This window comes from Mesoplodon bidens (assembly GCF_964165515.1).
Source record: "Mesoplodon bidens genome assembly, chromosome: 11".
Taxonomy (NCBI): domain Eukaryota; kingdom Metazoa; phylum Chordata; class Mammalia; order Artiodactyla; family Ziphiidae; genus Mesoplodon; species Mesoplodon bidens.
The window spans coordinates 14,731,744-14,745,172 of NC_138167.1; the positions used below are offsets into that span (position 1 = coordinate 14,731,744).

A 13,429-nucleotide genomic window follows, 5' to 3' on the forward strand; every position below is an offset into this window, starting at 1 on the left:
ATGTGTTTTGTAAAAGAAAAAACCACCGCAAAAGGCTGATAATTTAGTAGTCTTGTAAACACCAGTTGGTGTAATAAGCACCAATTAACTAAAGGATTAACAGAAACACATTATATTCCACCAATCATTCCGCTGTCACAATAGTCATATAATTTTTTTAACTGTATACCTTTTCTTTTATACGGTTTTAGTTTTATTTAATAAAGTTTCTAGTACTTGAGTAACCAATAAAAATAATATTAGTGAAAGTTCAGATTTGGAAAAGGAACTTAAGTATCTGAAGTTTGTCAGAAAGTTTGTGACCTGTGGTTATAAATGTCCTACAATACAGATCACATGTAATAATCTTTTAAGATTAACAAAGCAGTATTCAGTACAACATCTTGACAATTTTCTCCATAATGAATTAAGTTTTCTAAGATCTAGCACACCAATAATTGATCTTCCTTACAGGTCGCTTTGTGGTATGTTACTAAATGGGAAAAAAATATTTGCTTACAAATGATGTATATTTTTTTAGTATATCAATGTATATTGCATATTATTTTGGGCATCTGTTATTTTTGGCTTAGATAAATAGTTTGGGATTTTTCTCCTCTCATTTCTAGAAAACAGTAGAAGCCTAATTCTATCATTTGACCTAGAAAGAATAGTATTTCTTAGGCAAAGGTCTTATTCTCCAAAAAATAGTCACTCTTTAATCAAACCAGATTTTTTTTCAGCAAACATAATAAGTAGATTTTTCTTTGTCTGTGTTGTTGCTTGTGCATTTCATTTAAGATTTTTGTTTTCTCCTTCAGATTCCATTTTTCTATAGCATACTTCAGGTATCATAAAAATCAATCCCATTACATTATTTATGTAAAGATTCCTTTGTGAAACCAAAACGCCATAAATTATTGCTCTTTCAGTGGTACTATGTTTTAATGTGCCAGTGCCCATCTGGTAGTACTGTTAGATTTATTCTTCCATACATGAATTTGGCATTAGGTTTCTGTAACGTACCTAGTTTGGGATACCAAATAATGAAGGTAGGTGGATACTCATACTTTCCTGTGGCCCACCTGTCACGTAAGATACAATGATTGTGGAGTCAGATCAACTTACTTTTGTTTATACAATAGAAGAACAAATTGAGGTCATACTGGGGGTGAGCATGGGGTTGGGAGTGGTGAGTCTAGCTGTACTGTAAAACTGTAAGTAACGTTTACACAAATGTGTACACATGGTAGATAGTAGAAAAGGTTATGTAGGAGTGTCAACACCTGGGGGTTTGAATTGCATCTCCTTTATTCACTAACTTTAATGTTGCTATAAAGAAATGGCTATTTTGCTACCAGGATATTTTTTTAAAGTTTGTGGTAATAGCACGTACATTTTCTCTTATTCTGTTTTCTTCCAGCCATAATGAAAGGAAAGTGACCTGTAAACATCCAGTCACAGGACAGCCATCACAGGACAACTGTATTTTTGTAGTGAATGAACAGTAAGTAAAGCGTTTCATGGAATGCCTCTGTTCAAAATGGGGTTAGTCTAAGTGTCCATCGACAGATGAATGGATAAAGAAGATGTGGCACATATATACAATGGAATATTACTCAGCCATAAAAAGAAACGAAATTGAGTCATTTGTAGTGAGTGGATGGACCTAGAGTCTGTCATACAGAGTGAAGTAAGTCAGAAAGAGAAAAAAAATACCTACGCTAACACATAAATATGGAATCTAAAAAAAAATGGTTCTGAAGAACCTAGGGGCAGGACAGGAATAAAGATGCAGACATAGAGAATGGAATTGAGGACATGGGGAAGGGGAAGGGTAAGCTGGGACGAAGTGAGAGAGTGGCATGGACATATATACACTACCAAATGTAAAATAGGGAGCTAGTGGGAAGCAGCCGCATAGCACAGAGAGATCAGCTCAGTGCTTTGTGACCACCTAGAGGGGTGGAATAGGGAGGGTGGGAGGGAGACGCAAGAGGGAGGAGATATGGTAATATATGTATGTGTAGAGCTGATTCACTTTGTTGTACAGCAGAAACTAACACACCATTATAAAGCAATTATACTCCTACAAAGATGTTAAAAAAATGGGGTTAGCATTGAAATTGCTGTTATCCATACTTAATACAGTACGATTTAACAGTTTTCTTATCTGGACATTTGCAGTCAAGTATAATAACAGAATGTTGTCTGTTTACTATGTATGGTATAGAAACATGACTTAAAATTTTTTTTCATGAGGAATGTAATTCCAGAAGCTGTTTTTACAATAGCTCAGACACAGATAGTAAACTCAAGAGCGCAGGATGCAAGGTCAGGGAAACTGTAAACTTGGTAAAATTATTAAACTAATTTGAGCTTAGTTTTCTCATCCTTAAATCAGAGGCAGTGGCAATTACCATTTCTAAGGACTTTTATAAGCATCAAATGAAATATGTGTGAAAATAGTTTATATACTATAAATTTGTTCACAAAAATTAGTTATTGGTATCATTGTTGTTATTTTCTTTTCTTTTTTTTTTTTTTCTGGCCTCGCCTCGCGGCTGGCGGGATCTCAGTTCCCCAACCAGGGATCGAACCCGCGCCCTCAGCAGTGAAAGCACAGAGTCCTAACTACTGGACTGCCACGGAATTCCCTATCATTGTTACTGTTTTCAATATTAGAATCGCTAATCTTGTAATTAAATTTTTAATGTTCCAGTTAGATGACCAAGTAGCATATCTGTATTAAGGCTTATTAAAATAAACATGATATTAAGTTGTGCTCAATTATTTTTAAAGTAGTTATAAATATTAAGCTCCAACTCTAGAGCTTATTAAGCTCTAACTAGTACCCAGCTGTTTTGAAAAAATCAGACACCAGCATTGTTAACTCTAGGGAAATGTTATTGTACAGTAGTTTACATAAACAGCAAGTTCTAGTGTTCTAGCATATTATATTTTCAGGACCGTTGCAACCATGACATCTGACGAAAAGAAGGAACGACCTATAAGTATGATAAATGAAGCTTCTAACTATAACATGACTTCAGACTATGGAGTGCATCCAGTGAGCCCTGTAGGCAGAGTAAGTTATTTTGCTTACTGTTAACTATTGATAACTGGTATAATTGGTAATATCTATTACTGTTACTCTTAATGGACTTAGAATTTTAGAATAATCATTTCGTTTTTATTATTTCGTGAACCTAATTACATTCGAGGTAATTGACATAAGAAGCAGTGGCTTAGAATATAAAGTAGTAAGCTTATATTTTAATAATTTAATGATTTTTTAAATATTGTAGAGTTCAGATTTGGAATTTTACAAATGTAATGGATGTTTGTGTGAGAAAATGGCAGTTTAGTGAATCAACTTAAGTTTTAATGGTGAAGATAAATATAATGGCCTAGAACTCCCATTTTCTGACTGTTAAGTATGCCTAGAATGATATATATTCTATCATATTATACTGTTTTTTTAAAATGTAAAATCTTTTACTGCTAAAGGGAAACCCATGAAGCCACTGTGCTTGATGACTGATGTGTTTAGAACCCATGATTTGAAAAGTGCCATAGCCACATGGAAACAGAAGTGGGTGGTTTTTCTTTGTAATCAGAAACAAAAATGTTAATTGTTTAATCTCTAATCCCAGACTTGTGTGTCTATAAAAGTTTGTAGTTATTGCTTCTTGTACTTTAAACCATAACGTTAATGTTTTAAATTTAGAATTTTAATATTAAAATGTCTTCAAACTCGTAGAAAACCTGCTGCTAAATCTGAATAAATAGTTGCCGTAACGTTAATGCTCAGGTCCTAAATTAAGGATAGCAAGAAAATCAAGGGATGATAAAAGAATTTTCTTTATTTAGAACATAATTGTGTATTTTATAATAGTAAAACAATTGCAATAGTAAATTATGGTTATTGTAAAGAAATGGGTAATAGACAATTATCTGTTTTAAATGCCTGGTAAGGTTTTTTAAATGAAATATTGTAGAATATTACAAGTAAATATAAATTTTCAAATAATGTAAATTATTTCTAATTCTTGTATAACATAAAACACTAGCAGGATAACTCAGCATTATAATGCTTGTAAATTTATACTAATTAAAATCTAGAAAAATGACTTACCAGTTGAGGGCCAGTAAGTCATTGTCTGGAAAGAAGGTTGGAGCCATGCCTCACACTTTACACCCAAAATTTTCCAGATGGATCAGGTGTCAAAGCGGTAAAAACAAAACTCTAAAAGTAGTACAGAAAATAATGGAGGTTTTTTAAAAATAAACTCAGAATGCAAATGGGCTGTCTAAAATATGACATAAATCCCGGAAGTCAAAATAGAAAATGAGAAATCCAACCACAGAAATGCATGCATAATATCTGTAATTTATATGATAATTAGAGAAGTATACTGAAGAGTAGGTATTATGTATGCAGTTATTTGAGGGGAAAAAAAGATATTCCATAACTATGAAAAGTTATTCAGATGGATAGACACATATATACACAGTGGTATCAGTTGCCTCACAGGGTTGTGTTTGGGTTGTTTGGGTGCTGGGGTCCAGAGGTGAGAAGTAGACTGGTCCTTTTGTATCTTTTTGTAACATTTGAGATTTATACTGTGTTTAAGCATTATCTGTTCAAAAGTAAATTAAAATGTATCCCCCCAAAATGGTTGATATTGGGCCTTAACATTCTATTATGTACTGATAACAAGCCTCATAAAAGGAGATTCTAATGTAATGTACTAGATTTCCAAAGATTCTAGATAAGTTGAAAAATAAGAGATAAATTGATATTACTTACCTTCATAGAGAAATTCAAATTCAGCTTCTTTGTCTTTATGTTTGTTGGTTACTGCTATCATTCGCACCAAGATAAAATGTTCGCAATAAACACAGCAGTATTTTAAAAGATTATGTGTACTTTTAAGAATATGGTAAACACCATCTGTCTGGTATTATCCACGTTCAGAGTTTGTCCGTAAAGAAGAAAACACTACATGACGTTAAGCAGATCCTTCCAGTCTTGTTTTGACTTGATGTGATATGTTTGTTTCTATTTTATCTGTTAGATTTGCTCTTGTGACATGGCACTGTTAACTTGCTTTAATTGGAGCAACACGATTAAATGCAGATATAAATCAAAAAGTACTGTCATTTGGTTTATTCTTTAAAATGTGTTAATATTATTTTTACTCAAGGTTCCTTCTATTTAGCAGGTAGTGCCACACACTGTGCCTTTTTAAAAATTGTACACGCAGATTTTAAAGGAGAGAGATTTGTGATCCTTCTGTAATCTCCTAGAGGAGGAAAAGTCTTTGTGCAGAATTCTTACATTTGAAACAACTAAGACCTAAAAGTGGAATTGCAATAATTCACCTGAAAAGATTAAATCCTGGAAGTTTCAGAGAAATCTGAAAAGAGATTAAAATTATGAAGATGAAAAATAAACTCAGTATCTAGGCATTAATACCACATTTTCTGTTGGGCTTTTTTTTTTTTCTTAGACTTCACGGTCTTCAAAAAAAGTTCATAATTTTGGAAAGAGATCAAATTCAATTAAAAGGAATCCTAATGCACCTGTGGTCAGACGAGGTTGGCTTTATAAACAGGTATCTTTTTTTTTTTTTCCTATTTGATGTGAAAAAAGGACAAAATCAAAAGGGACCTTTTCTGCCGAAGGCACCTAAGACAATTGTATAGAGTGGAGAAAGAGCTGTAGTGGGCATCCAGATTCTGCACTTCTTATTACCATGGAGAGAGTTAGGGGGACAACGGAGAAAGAAAAAGTAATGGATGTTACTTAGAGATATTGTGGGCGGGGGTGGGCAGGTAGTTCTAAATTTGAAATTAAATATATGCTGCCTGAAAATGTTAAGAACAGCATGCTAAAATTATCTAGGCAGAAATATTTTTTAAATGGAAAAAAACCAGAGGTATTGTACATTTTTCTATCCTATAAAAATCATTCAAGAAATGTAGAATTATGTACTTCTCTGCTTTAATTTATAGAGAAATCTGATCATAAGTTGAGATTTTTCTGATTTTTTCAGATTTTTGCTTCTGTGCTCTCAAGACCGCTCTCTTAAGTGTCTGTACTGTTTTTTCTTTGTTTGATCAAGCATGGGTCACTCAGATACCCTGATAAGTTGGGGTTTGTGTAGTTCTGTTATCTGGGAAACCTGATAACTAAGCTTTTTTGGAACATTGTTGTACGTTTTGGAATTAGTAGGGATGCATGTACGTTGGACTTGGTGACATCTATTTGGATTGCTCAGAGGCTTTTGTTTTCTTTTTCACCTTCTGGTTTGCAGCTGGGTTTCAAATGAACTCCAGATAACTGAGATAACTCGGCATTCAAGACCTTTATCTTTCTTTGTCCTGTCTCTCTGATTCTACATTTATGATGCAGAGCAAGTTAAATATTACTTCATTGATAGTGCTAATTGATTCTGTCAAATATTGCTAATTGCTTTCAGATGGCCTAATAATTATATTCATTAAAATTCATAATGACTTTGTTACGAAACATTCATTAGACCTTGTTCTGTCTGAAAGTTGGGTGGCAACTAAACTACTGTATTGGCAGAAGACCCACTTAAAATCCAGAGAGTTCCCATTCAGATTAGTTTCGCCAATTTCTTACTGAGTTGATTGGGTGTGTAACTTGGATACCAGCTTTTCATTTTTACTTAAAGATCATTTACTATATTTTAACCATCTGACATTTAAACTTATCCAAGCTAAAAGGTTTTTTTAACTAGACTTTCTAATGAGTCCAAATTCTATTGAAATAGCTCCGTGTGATATTGAGCTTTATAGAGGATATAGGATTCCTTATTTTAAATGATTGCTGTTCTTATTTCTTGGTCCCTTGGTTAATTTAGTATTGCCAAAGCGTTACCAACCAGTTTCTCTACCATGAGTGTTTATTTTATAAGGTTTGTGACTTACAGAGAATATTTGTTTGTAGAGCTGCTTAAAGATCTAAACTTTTTAATTATCTGTACTAAAGAGATAATTAATTAGTAGATTGAAAATACCATGTAATTTGGGAGGGCGGGGGAGAGCTTTCCTTAGTGTAGCTGTCAATTTTAAGGACAGATCCCTTACTTCAGGAGATTTTTACCCATATAATTTCTTCAGTTCTAAAGACATTTTTAGATGATAGTCACAACTAGAAAGTAAATTAAGAAATATAAATCAATGCACATACAAACTGACCTCTTTTTTGCCTTTGTGTGTGTTGTGTGTGTGTCTCTCAGTCTGGGTCTGGGTCTGTGTTTCGTTTTCTCTTGTGGTTTTGCTCTAGTGCATGTGGGAAGGTAATTTTCATTGAAATTGTGATTTTTTTTGAACTTGGCATTTTTATTACCTAAATAACTTAGAAAAAGCTGCCAAGTAGGTACTCTTTTCTGCTGGATAAGCAAAACCCAAGCTGTTTGTGTAAGAAGAAAAAAATGTTTATAAAATGTGTTTATATGCTAAGGTTCCTTTATTTGCAGTCATTTAAAATCACATTACCTTTGGAATAATTTCAAATCACATACTTTTCTTCTTGTTGAAGATTAACATATTTATTAAATCTGGTTTTCCAGAATGCACACACTGCTGCACGGTTACATTATTCTCATGCTAGCAGACGTGTTCAATAGAGTGGATTTCAAATTGCTTGCAAATATGAAACCAAATCACATTTCTTCAACAGAATTCCTTTTACATGACAGTATTACTCTTCAAAGACTAGTATACTTGGGAATATCTTAATATGATACAAGTCCCTAGAAAACTAACCCAAAATTTTGCTTAGCATTTTAGTTAGCTTTCTGTATAGCATATGTCAAACACACCTTGTTTTAAAAGCTTATTTTAAACAAATAAGAAAACCAGAAATGAGTTTTAATTTTCTGAAATGAAAAAAAAATCCTTTAATATGCTGATCTAATGCAGGACAGTACTGGCATGAAGCTATGGAAGAAACGCTGGTTCGTGCTTTCTGACCTTTGCCTCTTTTATTATAGAGGTGAGTTTACTGTAAACAATAGAATGTATGTTAAGTATCAGATAGTCTTTTAAAGAGAAAACATTACAAATCTTTTTGCTATTTTATTATCAACAAATAGTATCGAGAAAATCTCTTCTTTATTGACATGTAATTCTGAGTAAGGCGGGAGGGACAGAGGCAACATTGTGCTTCAAGCAGACTGGCCTTAGCTTTGGTCCAGTTTCTGTAATCCGATTGTGCTGAACTGATTTGTTTTGTGTGAAAAACATGTGAGTATTCACTCTATAACGTTATCCTTGAATTCAGCGCCTAACAGGTGAAAAACGTTAGTTTGATGTTTGATTCTTTTTACTTGTCAGTTTTGTCAGATCTAGCCATTAGTCTGTTAGATATCCCATTCTCCCCAGCAAATGACTTTAGTGCATTAGATTAGAGACTGCTATGATGTACTAGCAAATAAGAAAAATAACATAGAATGTATTTATTATGATCCCTTCCAGCCCTCCACACACACACACACACACACTTTTTTTTAAAACAAAAAGACCTCCATGAAACACTGAGAAAGTTACAGAAGAGATACAAACCAGGCTATTAATGTTGGTGGAGAAGAAATAAAGGTATTATTAAAGGCAGTCTTCATTTCTCTCTTTCTCTCTCTCTCTAATTTTTTTTCTTTTTTAAAAATTTATTTATTTATTTTGGGGTGCGGCGGGTCTTAGTTGTGGCTCACAGAATTTTTCCTTGCGGCACACAGCCTCTTTGTTGTGGTGCGCGGCCTTCTCTCTCGTTGTGGTTCAGGGGCTCCAGAGCACGTGGGGACTCTGTAGCACGCGGGCTCTGTAGTTGCGGCACGCGGGCTCAGTAGCCCGGCAGCATGTGGGATCTTAGTTCCCTGACCAGGGATCCAACCCGCATCCCCTGTGTTGGAAGGCGGATTCTTTACCACTGGACTACGAGGGAAGTCCGTCTTTTATTTTTCTTCTTCTTCTTTTAATGTTTTCTGGTTAATAAGTTGTTGATTAATAACAATTTTAAGTCAGAGTCTAGAGAAGTCTCTGATCATGTGCCATGTGGATCTGTTAGATACCACAAAGTTGGTACGAACAGAGAAAGGGGTGCATAGACTGTGCTCTCCCTAGAAATCTGCTTCAGCTACAATATAAAATCGTGAATCTGGATAACCATTCCTTCTTCCCTAAAGTCTGGTTGGAAACAGTCACTAAAGAATTAGATTGTCAGTGCATGATTACTCATTTATATTAGCAGTTTTAAAATTTACTTTGTGGGGCTTCCCTGGTGGCGCAGTGGTTGAGAGTCTGCCTGCCGATGCAGGGGACACGGGTTTGTGCCCCGGTCCGGGAAGATCCCACATGCCTCGGAGCGGCTGGGCCCGTGAGCCATGGCCGCTGAGCTTGCGCGTCCGGAGCCTGTGCTCCGCAACGGGAGAGGCCACAACAGTGAGAGGCCCGCATACCGCAAAAAAAAAAAAAAAAAAAAAAAAAAAAAATTTACTTTGTGATTGTCCAGAAAAAGGTGTGACAAAATTCTGTGGTCATCTATCAAAGCAACATGTGCATATTGACCTTCAGAACTAGAAATTACTAGAATTGTATTCATCTTTTTTCCCCCACTAAATACTGTGGTTGAGAAGTACTGCTGAGTCAGAATTAACCAGAACTATAAAATTTCATTTTGTCATAGAGGTGTTGGTCAGGCCGCAACTGTGGTATTATCTTTAGTTAAGTGCCAGACTTACTCTACAATTTTCCTTAAAGGTTTTCCCAGTCTTGCAGAAAGTCAGGATTTGTAACTCATACATTATTCCTAAGCTTATAATTTGTACTTTTCTCCCTTTTTCAGTACGTTTTATAGACTATTTAGAACTTTAAATAAGAACAAGAAAATGTTTGTTGCTTCTCATATAAAAATTTCTTAGTGTTAATTTGCAACAAAAAGCGCACTGAGTTCCTTGTCTTTTGCTGTTATTATTGCTCATGGAAAGGTGCTTGCTACTTGTCACCTTTATTAAAATAGAAAAACTTTTAACCTAATTTGAAAAAAGTAAAGGTGAATTCAGAAGCCATGTTGAGTATGAGATTCCATATTATTATTAACCATATGCATTTTACATTCAATGTATTTATTAATTTTAGTACAGTTCCCCAGACAGGAGGAATGTGAAAAAGAAGAAGATATAGAAAGGAAAGATACAACATTTAACTCACTTCCATTCTTCAGGTGGTTGGAAAGAAGCATATGATACTACACTCTCACTATTTTATCAATAGGAAATGTCAGATTTTAAATAAAAACTGCCAGATTTTAGTGAGATGATCATAATAGCTTGCAATTTTTGGAGCGTTTACTACATGGTAAGCACATAACATTATGATCTTGTCCATCTCTTCCTCACAGCCACCTGATAAGGTGGCAAATCTTATTATTCCCATTCACACGAGAGGAAACTAAGGGCAGCAAGGTCCAATTGCTGGCCTGTCTCCCCAAGCAAGTCTCAAAGCCAGGATCTGCACCCAGACACTTCTCCTAAACACCCAGATCTCGTCTTCTCTCTCTCTCTCTTTTTTTTTTGGTCACGTTGCACAGCTTGTGGGATCTTAGTTCCCTGACCAGGGATCGGACCCTGGCCCACGACAGTGAAAGCGTGGAGCCCTAACCACTGGACCACCAGGGAATTACCAATCTCATCTTCTCTTGTACCCTGAATACAATGGCCCCATTCATTTCTTCCGTATGTCTCAAAGCATTTAATACACTAACATACAGAATGTGCTGTCAGAATTTTTTGACAGGTCAGTCTGTGTTTTACGGATATGGGAAATAATACAGAGAGAGAATAAGAGCTTTGCTGTTTTTTTGCAATGGGATAGCGTCCAACACCAGATGGAAGCTCAGGTTCCGACTGTTCTTTACAATATACCAGGCATATTGTGAACACTGTGATAAAGTACTGAAATTGCTCTATTCTGTAGTCAGTCTATTGAAAAAATTTACCGTGGGATGCAATTCACTCAACGAATGTTTACTAAGCAGGACCTGCTTCGTTCCAGGTATTTTCAAAATAGCAGTGAAAGAAAGCTTCCATGAAGCTTGTCATCTAGAGAGGTCAGGGAGACAGTAGATAGATAAATAAACAAGACCATGGTAAGTGTTTTTAGGAAAATAAGGCCATGGTATGAAAGAGGGGCATGGGGCAAGGGCCTCTTTGGACCAGGGCTCTGCGCCGATGTTTTAGGTAGCAAGATCCCAATGACGAGGAGGAGGCCGAGTAAGCAGAGCATTCCAGGTGGGGGGAGCAATAGTGCAAAGGCTCTGTGGTAGGAAAGTGTTTGGGATGTTGAAGGAGCAGAAAGAAACCAGTGTACCAAGCAGGGAGGTTAGCAGTAGGGGAAGAGATGGATGGGAGATCGCACCAGCCTTGGATTCTGTTGGAGTTGAGGTTCTGCCCAAGATACCATAAGGAAACAGTTGTGTATTTTTAAGCGTAAGAATGATGTGATTTTGATTTACATTTCAAAAAGCTCACTCAAGCTGCTGTTAGAGAATGAGTTATAAAGGGGAAGGAAGGAAGCAAGAGTTAGCAGTTACTGTGTAGAAATGATGATGGCTTTAGGCTAGGGTGGTAGCTAACAGGGAGCTCTATTTTTTTTTTTTTTTTTTTTTTTGCGGTACGCGGGCCTCTCACTGCTGTGGCCTCTCCCGTTGCGGAGCACAGGCTCCGGACGCACAGGCTCAGTGGCCATGGCTCACGGGCCCAGCCGCTCCGCAGCATGTGGGATCTTCCGGGGCCGGGGCACGAACCCGTGTCCCCTGCGGACTCTCAACCACTGCGCCACCAGGGAAGCCCCAGGGAGCTCTTTTGATGCACCAGACATCTTATTAGGTGGTAGGATGCAGAAATTAACAATATAAACCCATCTCCTTATGGAACTCACAGATTAGCTGAAGGAGTCTGAGAAAAAATGTTATAGTCTTCAGTTGTGTCGATGAGTGTTGACCAGGCCTGGACAAGGAAGGGATTAGGAAAGAAGGGTGATCTTGACAAAGGACTTAGCATATACAAAGCAGGAGTGAGCATGGCATATTTGTAAAATTACGTATAGGACTTAAGGAATGAAGGTTACGTCTGAAGACGTGGCAAGAGTAAAGGCTCAAAAGTAGATCAAGGCACAAAAGGCATTTGTTTGTTATTCTAATGAATTTACACTCCTGTCTTGAATACAAAAATAGTATCAAGATCAAGTGTACATTTTAGAAAAATCACCGTAGCACTTGAACTAGAAGCCAAGAGACCAGTTAGCAAAATATTGAAGTATTCTGGTGAGGGAACGATAATGAGTAACAGTACTCCGGGCTGTAAGTTATTTACCCAGCTGTAACTGTATGTATTTCTTGTCTTGTTCCCAAACATCTTTAAAGCAAAAGAAGGAATGGGGGAATCTAAAATGTCACTTGAATCCACTAAAATGTTGAGATTTTTATGGTTCCTGCCCCAGGTTGTGTTCCTCAGGAAGCGAGCCTTGTGATGGAGATCAGGGTGCAAGAGGCCTACTGGGGCGTGTTCCTGGTATCGGGACCTGGGCCTGGGGACAGAGGGAAGTAGGATAGGGCAGAGGGAGAAGTTAGGCTGCCGTGCAGTCTAAGAAAGGCCCGGCCGACTCTCCATCCCCAACGAGGAGTTCATTCTTTCTACAAACATCACTCAGTTCCTACCCTTCGTTTGGCAGTGTACGAGGCCCTCTGGGTGATAGACACTAAGACAGTTACCTAGGGAGAGTTAAGACAGTAAAAAAATATCAGTAAGACAGTTGCCTAGGTAGACAGTTACCTAGGTAGAGAACTAAATGATTAGGAACATTTAAGTGACCTCGCAGGGGACTCTTCGGATAGTCATTTGACAGATGAAGATTTTATATGCCTTCATTTTTATGTAATAATGGCAGTAGTTACTGAACACTTGGTATGAGCTGAGTGCATTATTGCGTTCATTATGTCTGTTAACTCATTTAACCCTCACAACAAGTTCCTCAGTGGTAAGCCGTGTTTTCCTCAGTTTTGTAGTAGATGAAACTGAGATCCCCAGCATCAGTAACTTGCCCAGGATCTCAGAGCTGCTTGGAATCTGGCCAGGAAACAGTCCATGATAATCCAGTGAAGTCACCCTGTGCTTATTGCTGCTGCATATTCTGAAATAACTTTAGGAAAGTCAGTTTTCCAATTATTCAACATAGAAGAAGGTATTATTTGATAAAAAATAATCTTTTAATAAAGATGACTTCAAGCTGTTTCTGATTATATGCTTTATATAAGCATAAAATTGGATTTAAAATTAGAATATGACTCAATTATAGAAAATTGTCATGTTCTCTATAATTGATGTCTGCTGTCTGCCTCTTTTTTTTTACCTTTTAGAAT

At 36.5% G+C, this 13,429-nt stretch overlaps 1 protein-coding gene across 8 annotated transcripts in view; it reads left to right on the forward strand.

The window, feature by feature from the left end:
• Positions 1-13,429, forward strand: part of PLEKHA5 (pleckstrin homology domain containing A5) — a 238,676-nt gene that overhangs the window by 142,648 nt on the left and 82,599 nt on the right. For all 8 annotated transcript variants that reach the window (XM_081249187.1, XM_081249183.1, XM_081249188.1 and 5 more), the window contains 4 exons: positions 1,403-1,486; positions 2,947-3,067; positions 5,496-5,600; positions 7,939-8,011. In XM_081249187.1, coding sequence (XP_081105313.1) covers positions 1,403-1,486; positions 2,947-3,067; positions 5,496-5,600; positions 7,939-8,011 — 383 coding nt within the window. The remainder of the gene's footprint in view (positions 1-1,402; positions 1,487-2,946; positions 3,068-5,495; positions 5,601-7,938; positions 8,012-13,429) is intronic.